The sequence below is a fragment of the Podarcis erhardii genome, assembly GCF_964252035.2.
Source record: "Podarcis erhardii genome assembly, chromosome: 13".
In the NCBI taxonomy this organism is placed as follows: domain Eukaryota; kingdom Metazoa; phylum Chordata; class Lepidosauria; order Squamata; family Lacertidae; genus Podarcis; species Podarcis erhardii.
In genome coordinates this window covers 22,610,684-22,628,731 of record NC_138502.1, presented here as the reverse complement: position 1 = coordinate 22,628,731, position 18,048 = coordinate 22,610,684, and the positions used below count along the sequence as shown (strand labels likewise).

At 44.6% G+C, this 18,048-nt stretch overlaps 1 protein-coding gene and 1 long non-coding RNA gene across 2 annotated transcripts; both read right to left on the bottom strand.

Annotated features, from left to right (window-relative positions):
- Positions 1-4,669: 4,669 nt before the first annotated feature.
- On the bottom strand, positions 4,670-11,409 carry LOC309327482 (serine/threonine-protein kinase SBK1-like). The gene is made up of 4 exons (XM_081836782.1): positions 11,192-11,409; positions 9,647-9,811; positions 7,796-7,998; positions 4,670-6,193 (listed from the first exon to the last, which is right to left on the bottom strand). Exons 2-4 carry the CDS (start codon positions 9,807-9,809, stop codon positions 5,600-5,602), a joined length of 960 nt encoding a protein of 319 aa, XP_081692908.1. The 5' UTR covers positions 9,810-9,811; positions 11,192-11,409; the 3' UTR covers positions 4,670-5,599.
- Positions 11,410-13,040: 1,631 nt separating this feature from the next.
- LOC309327571 lies at positions 13,041-15,863 on the bottom strand. Its single transcript, XR_014150572.1, has 2 exons — positions 15,791-15,863; positions 13,041-13,124 (listed from the first exon to the last, which is right to left on the bottom strand). It is a non-coding gene; the product is annotated as an uncharacterized lncRNA (long non-coding RNA).
- Between the last annotated feature and the right edge of the window lie 2,185 nt (positions 15,864-18,048).

The window sequence follows — 18,048 nt, the reverse complement described above, 5'->3', positions numbered from 1 at the left end:
TACATGGAATCTTAATTACCAGCTCACCTCTTGCCCTTCTTGCCCTATTGCCTTCTAAAACAAATGGTTTAATCTTACATTTTATGTTCAACAGATGTCAAGGATCTTGAGTTTCACATCAACATTGAAAGATTTCCTTCATTTAATGTTTCTAAACAAAATGCCTGACAACTATATATCAAGACTGCTTAGATGGCGTCTTCTGTCTGGCAGCGGGGGGGCTGGTGGCTGACTTAATTTCAGGATAAATACAACTCTTACAACCATATAAAATAAGAATCTAGCATTCCTTAAATCCTTTGCATAATTACATTTAAGCCAATATATTTAAGCTAATATATTTCATACATTTATCATAGGTAGCCTCTTAAAAGAATAAAGCTTCTCAAAGTGAAAAGGAAGGAACTCAATAAAACACAGCTTTTAAAAGAAGCCTCTTCAAAAATGTTCTCTTTTTCTGTCAGCTAAATGTTTTTCCCTTTTGCTCCTGGCCTTTCAACCTTAGAAAGAAGATCTGGCTCATTTTACTGGGAGGCACATTAGTATTATCTTTCCCCATTCCTAATGGTGTTTTCTCAGCCTTGGGGCAGCATATGTAATTCTCCCTTTTTATGACTTTGAGAATTGTTTTTCTACTATAAATCAATGGGGCCCTTCTTGTCTTAGGAGGAAAAACATCTTGCCAAGGTTCTTTTAGGCAGCTGGTCTTTTGCCTGGCATGAAACATTTGAAAATCCTTTTTTTAAGCTCATTTTTAAAATGCAAGCCCTGATTAAACATATAGAAGCTTTGATAAAAATGCAGGCTTATGATTAGATGCCTCATTACAACTGGAGAACCAAGCACAAATACAGTATGTGAGAATGCTCTCTATGGAGCCTCGGTAGAAGGACACCAGCAGTTTCTCACTCAGATTGTTCTTCTTTAAAAGTCTGAGGAAATAAATTCTCTGCTGAGCCTTCTTCACCAGAGCAGTGGTATTTGCGCTCCAAGTCATGCCCTGATCGATAGTCACTCCCAAAAACCTGAATTCCGCCACCCTCTCCACCCGTTCCCCGTTGATATACAAGGGCTGAATGACCGCCTTTTTTGTCCTGTAATCCACCACCAATTCCTTGGTCTTAGCTGTATTAAGAGCCAGATTGTTCTCTCCACACCAAACACAGAGCCGCTCCACCTCGTCCCGATAGGCGGACTCATCCCCTCCTGAAATGAGCCCCACCACCGTAGTGTCATCAGCAAACTTGATGATTTTGTTGCTGGAATAGATGGCTGTACAGTCATACGTGTAGAGAGTAAAGAGCAGGGGACTCAACACACAACCCTGTGGTGAGCCGGTGTTAAGGCTAAGGGCTTTGGACATATGTGACCCTACTCTAACCCTCTGAGAACGTTCTGACAAAAAATCCAAAACCCAGAGACAGGTGGAGTTGGAGAGTCCAATCGCCTCTAGCTTGGACACCAGTCTATGGGGGAGGATAGTGTTAAAAGCAGAGCTAAAATCCACAAACAGCAGCCTCACATAACTCCCCGGCTGCTCCAGATGGGACAGAGCAGCATGGAGAGTGGTGGTGATAGCGTCTTCTGTGGATCTATTTGCCCTGTATGCAAACTGGTAGTTGTCAAAAATTGGTGGAAGACAGGAAATAATGTGACGGCGCACCAGTTTCTCAAAACACTTCATGATGATTGGAGTCAGTGCAACTGGTCTGTAGTCATTCAAACTACTGATAGTGGGTTTTTTAGGCAGAGGAACAATAGTTGACGACTTCAGGCAGGGTGGGACAATAGACTGGTGTAAGGACTTGTTGAAGATCTTAGTAAAGACCCTCGCCAGCTGATCCGCACAGCCCTTCAACACCTTTCCAGTGATGCCATCAGGTCCAGCAGCCTTCCTCGGATTCACCATCCTCAATACCTGTCTCACCTCGTGCTCCTCTACAGTGAATGAGGGGCCCCTATGGGCTGGTGGCTGTAATACCGACGTCTCAGGTGGCTCCCTCTCGAAGCGAGCAAAGAAGAGGTTAAGCTCCTCCGCCAGCAAAGGGTCACCGTCGACAGCACCAAGGTTAGGTTTGTAGTTGGTAATATGCTGAAACAAACAAAATAGAAAATTGTGGTGATGCAAGTGTTTCAATCCAGCTTAGGTTGGGACACTTGTAAGTCCTGCTCTACTAAGGGCTTATTCACACTTACATTTCCTTCACTCTTTCTAGCCTCAGTCCATATTTTAAATCTCCATGTCTGAGGGCCCCCTCCCTTTTTTGCACTGGAACTTTCCCCATGAAAATCTGCTTTTTAAAGCTCAGTTGGATCAAATAGCAATCTGCGGAAAGCCCAAACTGACATTTGCTCCAGTTGAGCACTAAAGAGCAGGTTTCAGCAGGAAAATCTTGGGGAGGGGAGGGACAGACTCTTGGACTTGAGCTTTTAAGTGTGGACCTTTCCCTGGAAAGAGTGGGGGAAAAAAATAAGTATACATAAGTCCTAAATGAAGACCTATGATCCCACTGATCTGACACTTTCTCTAAAGCTGTACATTTTAAACTGAAGCTGAGTTTGGTGTGAGCCAAGGGCGGGGACACCTCCATCACCCTGGTTGCAGAACAAAAATTATCTGGGTACATTTAAAACCAGCCAGCGGCTTTACTCAGCTTTACTTAGTTTACTATGTTTTGAACATAACTCTCCCTGCCCTGCCAGTTCCAGTAATTCACTCCTGGGGCTGACAGTTTTATGACTCCCTCATGTCACTCTTCTCTCCAGTGTCTGCCAGAGCCAGTTTGCAAATAATATATTTTAAAGCTGCTGAAGAAGACACAGTGACACTGGCAATGGATGGCCCATGCGTATGGGGCAGAGAGAAAGTCATCACTTTCCCCACCCTGAGATATTTATTTGCACATCACTCAATTCATTTAAATATATGGTGATACAAAATCAGCTGTTGACTGCTGTTGCAGCCACATGTAGAGTGCGTGTGTACAAGGGTGTGAATGGGTACCACCTGTATTTATGTGGATTAATCAAAATATTGGCCTGTTTTTACAAGTGTTTGATTAATTGCAAAAGTAGCCAGTTAAATTCAGCAACTGAATATATATACTTTACATTAACATATACCTTTTAAAAAAACCAGTTCTTGTGGGATGCTAGCATCCAAAATGTACCGTATTTTTCCGTGTATAACACCCCCCATATATAAGACTACTGCCAAAAGCCCACCTGCACACACAAAGCAACAATAGCCAATTGCGCGCACGCCTTGCTGCTACTGCAAATAGCCCGCCCTATTGCCGCAGCAGCAGCCAATCTTGTGGCAGACCTTGCCACAGCAACCAATCACACACCCAATCACTGCTGCCAATCTCCTGCTGGCTGCTGGCACCAATCGCCCGTCCCCCCCACTGCTATCCATGCATAAGACGCCCACAATTTTTGCCTATTATTTGAAAGGAAACAATATCGTCTTATACACTGAAAAATATACTTATTTGTAAAGTGAGGTCCCAACCAAAGAATGGCAACTTAAGTTGACAGAATATGCAGAGCTTGCAGACTTAACATATAGAATATGAGAACAAGAAGAACATATGTTTAGAGAAGATTGGAAAACATTTATTGAATATATGGGAAACAATTGTGTACAGCTGAAAATGCTGGCAACATTAAGATAAATTCAACAGTGTAAATAAGCTTTGATGGATGCAATAATGGAATACTGAACGGTATAGGGTTTTTTTTGTAAAATATGCAGGGATTTATGATTTGTAAAATGAACCACGGAAAGAGAAGGGAAGTCATTGATATCTTAAGGATGCAAAAATAAGTATTTTAAATTGTAAAACAGAATAGTTAACAAAAATTATATACAAAAACCCAAAATGTATTTGTAAAGGGTGATTGTTTGAAAGGGCTGTGCAATCTTCCTCAAAGCCTTGTGACCCCAAATGTGAGCTCTCTCTCCTTTAGAGAATCAACAAAGAGGAAGCATAGAGTGGGGTGAGAGTATTTTTCTCCCACCCACCCACTGTGTCTGTTGTCAGCTGTGGGTTATATTTAGCAGGTGCGTGAGAGGACGCCGGGGCCAAGCCAAATTGGCCGCTTGTTAATCGTTTCCGGTTACAGCTGCTTTTGGATGTTCATATTTCGAAGCCTATGGAGCCTCATGCGACACACGGCTCAAGAAGCCAGGAAGCCTTTGGGGTGCAGAGCAAGAGCGCATCCCCCATAAGTCCGCTCTCAGAAGAGCAGCCATGTTGGCAAGGGCTCGCCCTGCCCGGTGATTGGCAGTGGTGAACATGGGTATCATTAAGACTGCCTTAGGAAATGTCTGTCCTGAAGCAATGCAGAAGCCAGTTGCCCAGGCTAGGGGGCACACCTATCAATGGCATGTATTGATTCAAATGTACCCATCATATCTTTGGCTGTCAGTTTCTAACTCTAATTCTGCACTCCCCAGTTCCCAAGCAGTGGGAAGTCAGAGTCAACTATTACAGCAGCGTTTCCTAGCCTGGTGCCCATCAGGTGTTTTGGACTACAACTCCCATCAGCCCTAGCTGGCTGAGACTCATGGAACTTGTAGTCCAAAGCAGCTGGAGGTCACCATTGCAAGCTGCATTACAGGATGTGTTTCTTTGCAAAATGAGAGCACTGACTATTTACAATGTTTTCATAATATAATCTCTTTATTTACAAATGTACAAGTTGAATGGGTATCACAGCAGCATATAAACAAGCATTTAGGCAAGCAATACTACTACTACTAATGCTCTTAATTATATGCCACCCATCTGACTGAGTTGCCCCAGCCGCTCTGGGCGGCTTTCCAGCAAAACATTGCTAGACCCACAGTAACATCAATTCTAGACCTCCAAATTGTCTCCTTGGTGACTCTGCCAGTCAAAGATCAAATTGTTCCTTACATCTCTTCTGCATCACTCTCTCTCTCCATTGGATATGACTTGTCAAGAGACAGTTGATCCATGGTTCCATCCATGGTGGCTGGAAAGAGCACAAAGAGCAGCGTTAACTGCTCAGCAAAGTCCACTGTCACATCAGCAGACTTTGTGGTCACCATGATTGACAACCATACAGAAATCTCGTAAATCTGACCATTGTTGCTGGCCCCTCATTCCCAATCTAGTCACACGTAATTTTAGTCCACCCCCATTTTGTCTAATTCAGGGTGAGTGACAGAAGGTTTCGTTGCCTTTTAGATGTAAGTCTATTTGGTTCCTTTCCATTCAATGAAGTGGCCAGTTATTGACCCAGGAGGGACTGAAATCAAGTCTTTTGAATCTGTGATCCAGAATTGGGACTGGAGAGCGACCCTCCTAAGATGAAAATCACATATGTGGGAGAGGAATGATTCCCTAAAGTTTTTCCTGCCCTGCCCTGCTGGCAGCTTGCTCTGTTTTCTGAGGATAAGAGTCTTTTTTTTCTGTTTCGCTAGCTTGACTGTGCTTTCTCTTTGCCCTCAGGAACAATGAGGTGTTTTGGTTTGGTGATGTGCATGGTGTCTTTGGTCCCTCAATGGCTAAGGCTAGGTTTGGGATTGGTGCCATCCCTCCCTGCTTCACACATATGGCCTAGATTATTAGCAACGCCGGCTGGTTCCAAGAAGATCTCTGCTAGGCCGAACACAGCTCTGGGCCTCTGGGAGCATCCAAGGCACTTTGATATAATTCATCACCTCCTTGGCTGGGCTACGCTGAGCCGCATTGGGCATCAACAGTCCCCGCAGCATCTCCAATGCCTGGGGAGTAAAACGCCCCCAATGTGGTGGGTGCGGGGAAAAGCGGGGGCTGCGATGCCAGCAGACAAAGCTGCGGTAGTACCGGTCGGCGGGTACAGCTGTGAGCCAGGGGAAGTAGCCGGTTAGCACGCAGAAGAGCAGCACTCCCAGGGACCATGTGTCAAGGCTGGGCTGAGCCTCCAAACGAGCTTTGGGGCCCAGCGCACTCAACTCGGGGGCCGTGTATGGCAGGCTCTCTGGCAAAGCCTCAATGGCCCGGCCTCGCGGGCAGCTCAGCCCAAAGTCGGTCAGCTTGATGCGGCGGCACTCGGGGTCACACAGCAGCACGTTCTCTGGCTTGACGTCGCGGTGCACCAGCCCCTTTGTTTCCATGTACTCAAGGGCACTGGCAAGCTGCAGGGCACAGCGCTTGACCCGCTGCTCAGGCACACCAACCTGGAGGAAGAAAGGAAGAGTTGAAAGTCACGTGTGCAGCCACACAAATTCCCTGAAGGTAGAAACATCTCCAGGCTCCATTCCTCAGTTCTCTGGTAGGGCTAGGCGCTAACTGGTTTTCAACATCATGATATATCACTAGCTAAATAATGTGATATACTGTACCAATATATCACAATGTCTGAAATAAGGATGAAACTATGTAGAGATAAAGATTAGGGCTGAGGGATACTTGGTTTTCAACACTGTGATATATCACATTGTCTGAAATGTATGTAGAGGCATTGGCTGGCATCATGGGTTTTCCCACATTGTGATTTTTGCATAGCACACAAACACATCATGATTCACAATATATTTTCAGGTCAAAAATTATGGAACTAATATCACAATATGGATTCAAACTGGTTTTGGATGATATATTGCCCAACCCCATTCTCTAGTGTGCTCAAGCAGGGAGAGATTATATTGTGGGAAATCTTAGGGCAGTTATATGCACTGAGTGCTCACTGGAAGGACAGATCCTGAAGCTGAGGCTCCAATACTTTGGCCACATCATGAGAAGAGAAGACTCCCTGGAAAAGATCCTGATGTTGGGAAAGATGGAGGGCACAAGGAGAAGGGGACGACAGAGGATGAGATGGTTGGACAGTGTTCTCGAAGCTACCAGCATGAGTTTGACCAAACTGCGGGAGGCAGTGGAAGACAGGAGGGCCTTCTGTGCTCTGGTCCATGGGGTCACGAAGAGTTGGACACAACTAAACGACTAAACAACAACAACAGTGCTTGGGGTCGTCTTTTGAGGTTCATTATTGATCCCCTTTGCATTAACAACTTCCATTCAGCTCAGTTGCCTAAGTCAAGATGAGTGGATGCACTCTATCTAGTCTTTTGAAGCACTCGTTCTCAGGCAGCTTTCCAGAAAGCAACTTGCAAAGGAGCCGATGAGGAAGAAAATAGTGCATATGTACTTGTAAGGCTGGCTGTATCCTGTGTTTCTGTGATCATGTGTTGTAAGTATTGCGTTTGGTATCACATAAAAAAAAACAGCATGCAGGGAAGCTTTTAAAATATGTTTCGAATTTCTCAAGCATGAAGAGTAGTTAGAAAGCTCAACTGTACCTTTGACTAAAAAGCCCACTTGATTAAACAAGCAGAAGACTTTTTTAAAAATGCAAAAAATACAAGTGTTTATAAAAACTACATATGGTGAGTACCATATTTGAAGCATTGTCCCGTCTCATGCAGGAGGAATGCCTCTTATTAAAAGATGTTTTCTGCTGAAAACTAAAGACAGCATGCTTCTCACTTCAGAGATATTGTTTTGACCTATATGTAGATTTAACCAACAGAGTAATCAGCTGCAACTCATAGGCAATCTTATTACTACAGGTGGTCCTGGCAGTGAAAACCAGCTTGGTACTATTCCATGATTTGAAATGACTTGGGAGTAGCGGGGAAAGGAGCATACAAGCAAAGAAACTCCATGCTCTCACATCTTTCTCCCCCACCATAACTTTTTGAAAAGCATGGAATGGGGTGGGAAGCTGCCAACTACAGAAGGCATAAGTGGTCTATGTCCATGCCTGGTGGGTTTGTTACCTGTGGCACCATGAGTGAGAAGAGGTCACTGGCCAAAGCCAACTCCTGTGCAAAGACGTAGTGTTTGGGGGTCTGGAAAGCAATCCCAAGGGCAGTGGCAATGCAGGGATGAGCCCCCAAAGTCAGCGCAATGCAGTATTCATTCACGAAATCTAGCAATTCTGTAGCCTTCTTGCGTACAAATTTCAGTGCCATGGGTGTTCCTGCAAGAGAGAAGATAAGGGGTTCCTCCAGATGACCAGTTTATTAAACATTCATCCTAATTTGCTGATACAAAGCTTACATGGAGGTTAGACTATGTCTGATCTTTATGTATTAAGCATTTGTGCTGATTTGTTTGCAGGGCGGTTATAGGACAATGAGCAATTATTCTGCGTTCATCTTGATTTGCTTATGGAGTCCTTATTAGCCTTCCCATTAATTGTTCTTTTATTCTACACTCTCCAGTGTTCTTCCCTGCCATTTTCATAGTGGGAAAAAGTCTATTTCTTCTTTAAAGTGGATTTATTGTGCTAGGGCAACAGAGTGCTTCAGTCCACCTAAATGTGCCAAACTAAATTTATGAAATGTGCTTGGATCCCTCCCACAAAACAATGGCAGTCGGGAGGCAGCCAAGAGACCCTTGGCCCCTGAAAGAGAGGAGAAAATATAAAGGACTTGAGTGCCCCCAAGGACATTCCACATCAAACAAGCTAGTCTCACATTTTGCTCTTGTGGTGCAAAAGCAAACACAATTCTTTTCAGCAAAACAATAATATGCTATTGATTTAAATGCTGCTGCTTTAGATCCAGTATAACTTATTTCAACCAGAGAATTCAACTATGACTTCATTTCCCATTGATTTTAGAAGTATCTACAGAGCAATCCTATATACAGTGGTACCTTGGGTTAAGTACTTAATTCTTTCCGGAGGTCCGTTCTTAACCTGAAACTGTTCTTAACCTGAAGCACCACTTTAGCTAATGGGGCCTCCTGCTGCCACCGTGCCGCCAGAGCACGATTTCTGTTCTTATCCCGAAGCAAGGTTCTTAACCTGAAGCACTATTTCTGGGTTAGCGGAGTCTGTAACCTGAAGCGTATGTAACCCAAGGTACCACTGTATGTCTACTCAGTACCAGAAATAAATCCCAATGATGTAAGCAAGTACAGGATTAGAGTATAATTGCAACTACATAGTTAGGGTCCAATACTTGAAAATCAAAGAGATGTTGGTATTTCTTCTTTTTCAGGAGACAGACAAATCTACATTTCTTCAGAGTAGAATGCAAGCTTCCCAGAGCTGGGAATGGATGAGTTCTGTTCTCTTCAGAAAGGATCCTGTTAACTCTCTTTAAATGGAGTCTCCACTCTCACCCCAGAAATCTATTCAACTGACACTTTCTAACGGCCACTTCACCAACAATCTAGAATAACCTTCTCGGCCCCTTCAGGTAGAATAAAGGTAAAGGCAAAGGTACCCCTGCCCGTACGGGCCAGTCGATGTGGCCAGCGTGACGAAGCTGCTCTGGCGAGCCAGCACCAACGCCGCACATGGAAACTCCGTTTGCCTTCCCGCTAGGTAAGCGGTCCCTATTTATCTACTTGCACTTAGGGGTGCTTTCGAACTGCTAGGTGGGCAGGAGCTGGGACCGAACGGCAGGAGCTCACCCTGCCGCGGGGATTCGAACCACCGACCTTACGATCAGCAAGTCCTAGGCACTGAGGTTTTACCCACAGCGCCACCCGCGTCCCTTCAGGTAGAATAACATGGACTAATTTACACACATATCTTACACCTAAGTTCTCTCATAGGTTCAGTGATCTGTTTTGTAGCCTTCTCTGCCTCTCCATCCTCTTGGGTACTGACCTACCTTGGCGTTGGTGGACAGCCATCAACACATGCCCATAGGAGCCACTGCCAAGCTCTCGGAGGACAGTGTAACTCGTAGCCACCTCCACCTGGGGCAGGTTCTGAGAAGTCAACAACACCATCTCTTCAAGTCGTTTTGCGATGTCACCAGAGACGAGCTTCATGGCTGTTCAGGTGGAGAGACAGAAGAGCCTTGGGGTGAATGCAAAAAGACCACTGACCAACTGCCAATGTACCCTCCTGCATGTACACTTTTTTGTGGGTGCCAGGTGACTAAAATGCATAGCAGGAATTGGGGCAGGGGTCACCCTTCTGCATTGAAGGCAAAAGGCCCAATGAGAAAGAAATAATTGGAGAGGCATTTTTCCTGTGCCTTCCGAAATACTGTAAACAGAAGATCTAGGAATAGCCATTTCCATGAAACAGACTCTCATGAAAATAGACCATACTGCATAACACAGGGGGAAAGGCCTGCAACAATGTAAAGACTGCACAATTGCTCATTCACCTTGATAGGTTCAGACAGCGCAAGGCAACCGTAATTATGTTATCTCACTACTACAGATGGTCCCTTCCTTCCTATGGAAAGTGGGGTCATTTGTTACCCAACATGATGTTTTCTCTCCCTGCACTTCCTTGCTCCTGCTACGCCTTGGTCATTCCGAAACAGCATGTATTGCCATGTGAGAGCAATGATTCCGTTTTTTGGCACGGAATCAGAAATGATGACACCAGAGTGTTTACATAACCAGACACCCCAGGTATTGGGCTTTGCATCAGCTGCCTCTGAAGGACAGCCAGATGCTGCCCAACTCTGGTGGAGCAAGTCACAAAACGAGTCTCAGTGCAGAGTCCTGTGCCAGATGAGGGATGATTGCAAAAAGGTTTATGATGCTGGAGTTCTGACTTGGAGAGTGTAAAGAAAGGAGCACCTCTAACAGTGTGCAGAGTGCTTTTGTTCACAGAGCAACCACAACCAATGCTCACATATTTGGGATCTGGTGGAAACACTTAGGGGGCAGAGAGTTTGATTAACAGGCAGCTGTGTTTCAGTCTTAATACCTCTTATGTTAGACGAAACTGAGGACTGGGATGGCGGGGGTGGGGAATAACTTAAGGATGTTTTAGCTTCACACAACACAAAAGCATTCCTATAATCAGGGCTTTTTCCCCTCTTCAGCTGGAACTCACCAGAATTCAGTTCCAACACCTTTCGAGAACAAGGGAGACATTCATGGTGAGTTCCATCACCTCATTTTCTAGAAAAATAGCAGTGCCTATAAAAAATACATTTTTCTGCAAGTGGCTCTATATGTCTTCCTCCCTTGGTGCAGGGTATAAAGCAAGAGAAAGATACTTAGGTTGCAATCTCATGCATAGGAGTAAGTCTTGAATTCAGTGGAACATGCTTCTGATTACACAGTTAAAGTCAAATGCACTTCCTAGCCTGTCAGTTTTGCACCTGAATTACAGTTACAGGAATTGCAAAGAGTACTCTAAAGCTTTAGGCTTACCTACCTGCCAGGCCTGTAAGACACACACTTACCTGCCACAGTGGTGCTGGGGCACTTGTGCTTGTTCCTTTCAGAGTGTTTTGTTGACTGACTTGCTGTCTGTCTGTCTGTTTGGGACCTGCCACGTGGAGATCCTCATAGAGCCTTTTATAGCAGCCACTTCCCATCTGGTTCAGTCCAGTTGCATAAATAGGGAAGGCGGCCAAGCCACCCCCTCTCATCTCTTCTCTGCCCCAAAAGGTCAGGGCTCTGGAGTCCAGGCAGTTCCATGGGGCAGGATTAGCAGCCACTTAACAAGGTTATTTTTACCTACGCTTGCCCAGCTGCTTCTACGCATATGTCTATGTGTCCCAGATGTTCCTGGAAAGAAGTGCTTCTCTCTTCTCGCTCTTCAAAGGCCCGGTGGTGGCTGAACTTTGATGAGACAAAGTGTATCGGGCCAGAGAAGAAAGGCCACTGTGCCCTTAGAGATCCATCTTTTCATAACTTGCCAGGCAGCTGGGCACTGCCCCAGCCTCAACCTATAACCCATTCCAGAGCACATCAAACCAAATAATAATTATTGGTGACAAGCACTAAGCCTGAGAGATAATATATAACTTACTAGGGGCTGTGCACCAGCTCACTCTGCTCACTAACTCCCATCATTCCTCCCACACCAAACCCCTAGAGCTTCCCTTGCTTGCACTTGCCCAACCCCATTTTCAAAGCCACTTTTCAATTCTGCAGTACAGCTTTGTACCCATTTCCCCCTTCACCTCCATGTCCATGCCTCCTCCCCTCTTCCTTTTGTGCAACCCCCCCTGCACAAAAACCACCCTGCATCTTCTTTCTCCCACCCATTGCAACTATAGTGGTACCTCGGGTTACAGACGCTTCAGGTTACAGACGCTTCAGGTTACAGACTCCGCTAACCCAGAAATAGTACCTTGGGTTAAGAACTTTGCTTCAGGATGAGAACAGAAATTGTGCTCCAGCGGCGCAGCAGCAGCGGGAGGCCCCATTAGCTAAAGTGGTGCTTCAGGTTAAGAACAGTTTCAGGTTAAGAACGGACCTCCGGAACAAATTAAGTACTTAACCCTGTACTAAACACCCTTTTCTCTTCCACCTACTTATGAAGCCACCTTCCTTTCCTGTTCTGCAGACCCCTTCATGCCCCTGCTTTCATCTTCAACCCAATCACATGCATCCTGCTCCCTCCTTTTTTTGCAACCTGCTTTGCACCCTCATTCATTATTTTTTCTCTCGACCCTCCTTACTTGCCTCAGCTCTCCCTTGCACATAGAGAGCTCTCATTTCCACACCTTCCAGAGCTGTGCAGTCCTATTTGTGCGCATGCACACAGGCTCACACACACGCAATTGCCTTCACCCACTTTCCCTAGCTCTTCCTCCTTTTTTCAAGTCTCCCTTGTGCACAGACCACCCTCAATTTCCATGCCTCCTCCTCCTCTCATATTCTGCAACTCCTTTTGGGCATCCCACCCCATGCTGATATAAGTCGCTGCATCTTTAAGATGATTAGAATAGAATGAATAGAATCTTAGTTAAGAGCAATCCTGTCAGCTTATTCAGTTAGAAAATGTTAAGTCCAGTTGATGGATGTTGGACATATATGGGTGTTTGCTTGTTGACAAAGTATCTGTTCTAAATTACTACACTGAAGCTGGAACTTCATGCTGAAGACAACAGATGATACCAGGAGTGAAATATATGATTATGGGATAGTACTATGGAGTATTTGAGAGCTGTGGAATAGAAGAAGTAGAAATTTAAAACAGCCTTCCAATCTTTCAGGTCTCTTTCATCTTGTTGCAAGTCCTCAAAGGCTATTAAAAACTCCTAGGTCTGAGGCCAATAAAACTCAGGAGCCAGGAGGAGATAAAGAGTCCATTGATTTATTACTTTCCAAGCAATAGGTTACAGTCAGATCGTTTTGCAAAAGCTGCAACCGTGACTCCGTGGCCTGGGGGTGATATAAGTTTTTACAGAAAACATTTCAATTTTCTCTGATCATATGCATAGAAATATTTTCCCATTACCTCATTCTAGTTGTTGGATACATTTCATGTTAGTGCGCTTGTGCAAGCTTAGCATAAGCACCGGCTGTTTTGCTCTCATGTATATGGCCTCCATATAGAAATATTGTGTTACATTTTTATAGCAAAATCAATTGTGCTTTGTTGAAACTATGCGTATAGCTGCGTATGTTCTGTGATAAAAAATGTTAGCTTCTTCTCTTCCCATGGGAAAGGGTGCTTGCATAGCAAAAGCTTTTTTGGCAGTTTCTAAACTTTTTCTTGGCATTTTCTTAAAGCTCCAGGCTTCTATGAGTTCCTTTTTCCAGTCTTACTAATTTTGGGGCCCCTCCCACAATCTCATTGTACTTAAATAATGCAAAAGATTGAGAAAAGCAGGGATGGAGAGACACTGAGGCTTAAAAACTAATTATATTATATTATATTATATTATATTATATTCCAAATATTATATATTTGGTATATGAATATATACCAGTATTTGGTATATGAATATATACCAATATTATATACCAAAAAACATCACACAATTGCTTCAAATTTCTCGCTTCAGCAAGGCATAGGAAGCTTTGACAAGGATAGTTTCCACTAGAGGACAACATATTGCAATATCTATTTCTTCACAGGCTGAACCTGCAAGGAATATGTTTTCATGTTCTTGTGCATTTTAATTATGTTTATAGCTGTAAACCACTTACTGGCATTTGGGCATATAAATGGTATATAAAATAAATAAGAAAGCAGTCACAGAGGCTGGCAATGCTAGCCCCAAAGAAGCATCAGTGCGTACCCTGAAACTATTTTTGCCAGCCAAGTACTTTTTAGCAATGCTGTTTCCCCCTGGCTAAATTCAAATTGCACAAAGTGTCCCTTTCCAGCTCCACCCAAGTCATCTGGGTGTGACACATTCCAGAAGTTTGGAATAGCCATTGCCCATCAAATACCAGGCCATACAAAAACCTAGACAGCAAGGGCTACTTTGCGTAATGAAGAATAAGGCTGGTGATGTTAAATGGCAACTATGCCGTTGCTTTTTCACACAATATATCTCCACAAATATATCCCATCAAGGGCTACCTACTAGCGTGGATGGCAGGAGTGCCAACTTGAATAAAATATTGGGAGAGGGGTCAGGTAAGCCGTGCCCAGCATAATTGAACACAAGACACAGTGCATGCACACCATTTGAATGGCAGTGCCCATCAACTATTTTATTAGGGGGGCCAAAGACTCCTTGGTCCCTGGGAGTTTGCTCCTGTGGTGGATGGGAAACATGGAGATAGTGTTCAACTGAAAGCAGTCATGTGTAGATGAACATGCACAAATGCTCATGCAGAAAAATCGGATCCGTGTGACTGATGTGTACATCAACACTTTGATGCGTACACAGCCACTGTTAAGCAATTTTGAGGCTGAACCCTGAAAGCTTAGAATTGAGTACCCCTTCTCACCAAATCTATTTACCTGATGTGCATCAACAGGAAGCCTTCTGCAAAAGGGCCTGCTGATATGTGTATTTTCCCTGAACAGATTTTTGTCCTGACCTTTGCTTATTCCTTGGCAGCCTTTGCCTAGCGTGTGGCTTGCCCTTTGCCAGTGGTGGCTTACTGATGTACAAATGCAATAAACTCCCTCTGGGGAAGGGCTGGGGGGGGCGGGGGGCTTACACAGGCAGGTGGGCAGCGTGCTGTTTGTTTGGTCTGGGTTTCCATAGAGAGTCACTCGCTGAAATTCTTTAGTGCTCTTGGAGAGAAGGGGGCAAAGAGAGGAGCAGAGGAAAAGTTCTCCTGGTGTGCAGAGCTCAGCTTTTTCAGCAGGCACTACTGCCTGTCTGGGAGCATAATGCTAGAAAAAGGCAAATAACTTCTCCTCCTTAGTGGGGCTTGTCAGGTGTGCTGTCAGGGCAGGATTTGGGGGCAGAAGTCCAGAGCCCTGCTCAGAAACAACTCCCTCATATGCAGCAGGACAGGCTTACGAGCATTCAAATAACATTATCCCACCCCTCACGAGGCAATTTGGAGTAAGTGAAGTAAAACACATTGCCATCAACAGAGCATTCTCCCCCTCCCATCCATAATACCAATAAGTAATGGTGTTATGGAAACTAATGGAAGGAAAGTACAACAGTTGCTTCAGGGGGCAGATTCAAGAGGGAATTGGAAATTTTACCCCTCCAGTGTCAACTTCAGTATGTAAAATTACACATGAAAGGGACATTATTCACATATCAAGGCTGTTGATGCTGCTGCTGTTTTTACAGTAAAGCTTGGAGGAGAAATCAATTGAGCCGGGTAGGGATCCAATGGCCCTCTAAATCAGGCTTCCTCAACCTTGGTCCTCCAGATGTTTTTTGGCCTACAACTGCCATGATCCCTAGCTAGCAGGACCAGTGGTCAGGGATGCTGGGAATTGTAGTCTCAAAACATCTGAAGGGCTGAGGTTGAGGGAGCCTGCTTTCAATGTTGTTGGGCTCCACGTCCCATTATGGCCAGTGGTCAGGAGGGATGATGGGAGCCGTAGTCCAACAAACACCCCACAGGCTGAGCACCAGCCATTCGTGCACTAAACCTTTCCCCCTCTTGCATCTTAGCACCTCACAGTCTGTTGTTCCAGGCGTTTTCTCCCTTTCTTCAGTTACTGGAGGTGGAAAAGGGAGCTAAGTGCCTGAAACAACCAACAGTGGAAAGGTAAGATGCAGGAAGAGAGAAATTTAGCTCCTCTCTCCCAGTGGGGGAGTGTTTTTCAGCTGGAGTTTGCTGGGATTCAGTTCTGGCACCTCTCAGGTGGGTGCCATTGCCATTCTAAGAGAACGAGGCAGGTGTTAATGGTGAGTTTCAGCACCTCTTTTTCTAGAAAAGTAGGACTCAACCCCCTCCCCACCTACACCACTTTACATGTGAACAAGCAAGACACCTAAAAAAACCCCACAACGGTCTACCACATCACAATCCAGTGTGTGTTTGGGTCATGCCCAAAGTATGGGAAATAGGGTTCTTTTTTGTTATTTGACGAAGCGTCTTGGTGGGCTGTGTATAACATCTTCCCAACCGAATTGAAGACTTTTCTGAGCTGCACCTTAGGGTGTGAGCCTTGTCAGAAACCTCCTAGCTTCATACCACCGTGCCTAATTAATCAGGAGGTTTATAACTCCATTTGATTAATATTGCCTCACCTCCTCCATCTTTGATGTGGGTTACATAAACTCACCCAGGTTGGTCACCGACCTGTGAACTATCCAGGCCAGTCATCTCTGGGGCCTGCAGCCATGGCAACCCCCTCCCTATAAACACTTTTCTCCTTTACAGTCAAGATTGTTCCGTTGCCATAGCCAAAGATGGCTCATGCAGCTTCCATCCCGGGGTGTGTGTGTCCAGGATGGGTCAGGAACTGGCCCCATTATGATGCCCATTGTTCCGAATATTCCATAACTGATCCTCCTTAACCGTCAGTCTTGCTGCCCTGGAGCCCATCCAGCTGGCGGGTGGCACATTCCTGCCTAATGAACCTCCAGGCAACAGCTGCAGACTTGTGTGCTGTTTACCTTGGCAAGGGTGCTTTCTGTTGGTCATTATCCTGGCACAGTAATGAGGGGATCAACACTCAGCTGGTATTTTGAGCTGGAGTTTTAGCGTCATGTATAGACTAAGATAAACCAGTGACTTTATGTGGCACGCTGTGGGTTGTTGTTGTTGTTGATGGTGGTGGTGATGATGATGATTTTGCTAAAACCACCACAGTGTTCACAATGTGCTCTAGCCTCTGCTTCTAGCAATGGTTATTCAGAGCATGAGGTCCCAGTTTGAATTTTAGGTCAACCAGAACTTGCTGTGTGGCCTCAGACAGGCCTCAGACTCTCAGGCCCCCCTCATCTGCACTATTGGGATTAAAAATACGGTACTGGCTGACCTCACAGTATTGTATTACTGGAATATGAGCGCTTGTAGCATTTCTAGGAAAACACTAAAGTATCATTAGTGCTTGACAGTATTGAAAATGAAACCACTGTTTAGTGGTTACGTATACAAAAACACGGATAACATAAAGTGAAACAAGCTTCCAAAGGAGACCTGTCATTAGGAACACGGTTATAACATTAAAAACTTACCTAGTCAGGCATCTGGTTATCACAGAGGCCTATGGGAAGCCTGCAAGAAGAACCTCATTGGCTCTTTTAGGAGGCTGAAGCTATGACTATATATGCATACATTAGCTATACGAGCACATTGAGCCTACCAAAGCTAAAAATTTTAATTATTTCCTTACTGTGTAATAATTATATTTAATTTACTTTAGGATTCAGAATTAATGTTCTGTTTTTATTTTTCTACATTCTCATATCAACTTTCCCTCAAGTAATATTTCTAGAAAAAGGTTCTTAGGTGTATGTGGTCTCCCCCTTTCCCATTTTTATCCTCATAAGAAACCTGTGAGGTAAATTTATTATGCTGAAAAGTGGTGACCAGACATCACAACAATAAAGGAATTTGAACACAGATTTCTCCTAAGTGCTATTGCTATTGCCCACATCATACTTGCTTTCCAGTTTCTCTCTCCCTTCTTAGGTGCTTTCAAGATGGTCAAAAAGCAGGTTATAAATGTAAATCATAATGGGTTTGCTAAAATTCTCCTGAATGCTGCCACAGCAGCAGCAGCAGCAGCAACAACAACAACAATGGAAAGTGCTTCACACATTCTTGGCCAACTTATGCAACAAGTCAGCTTTATGTTTGAAGGGTCTGCAACTGCTGCACCACCTAAGAAACTGACTAAGCAGCTGCTGCAACTGTCAGATGTACCAAAAGGAAAAACAGAAAATTACTCACACACATACAGTATAGAGTGCTATGTACC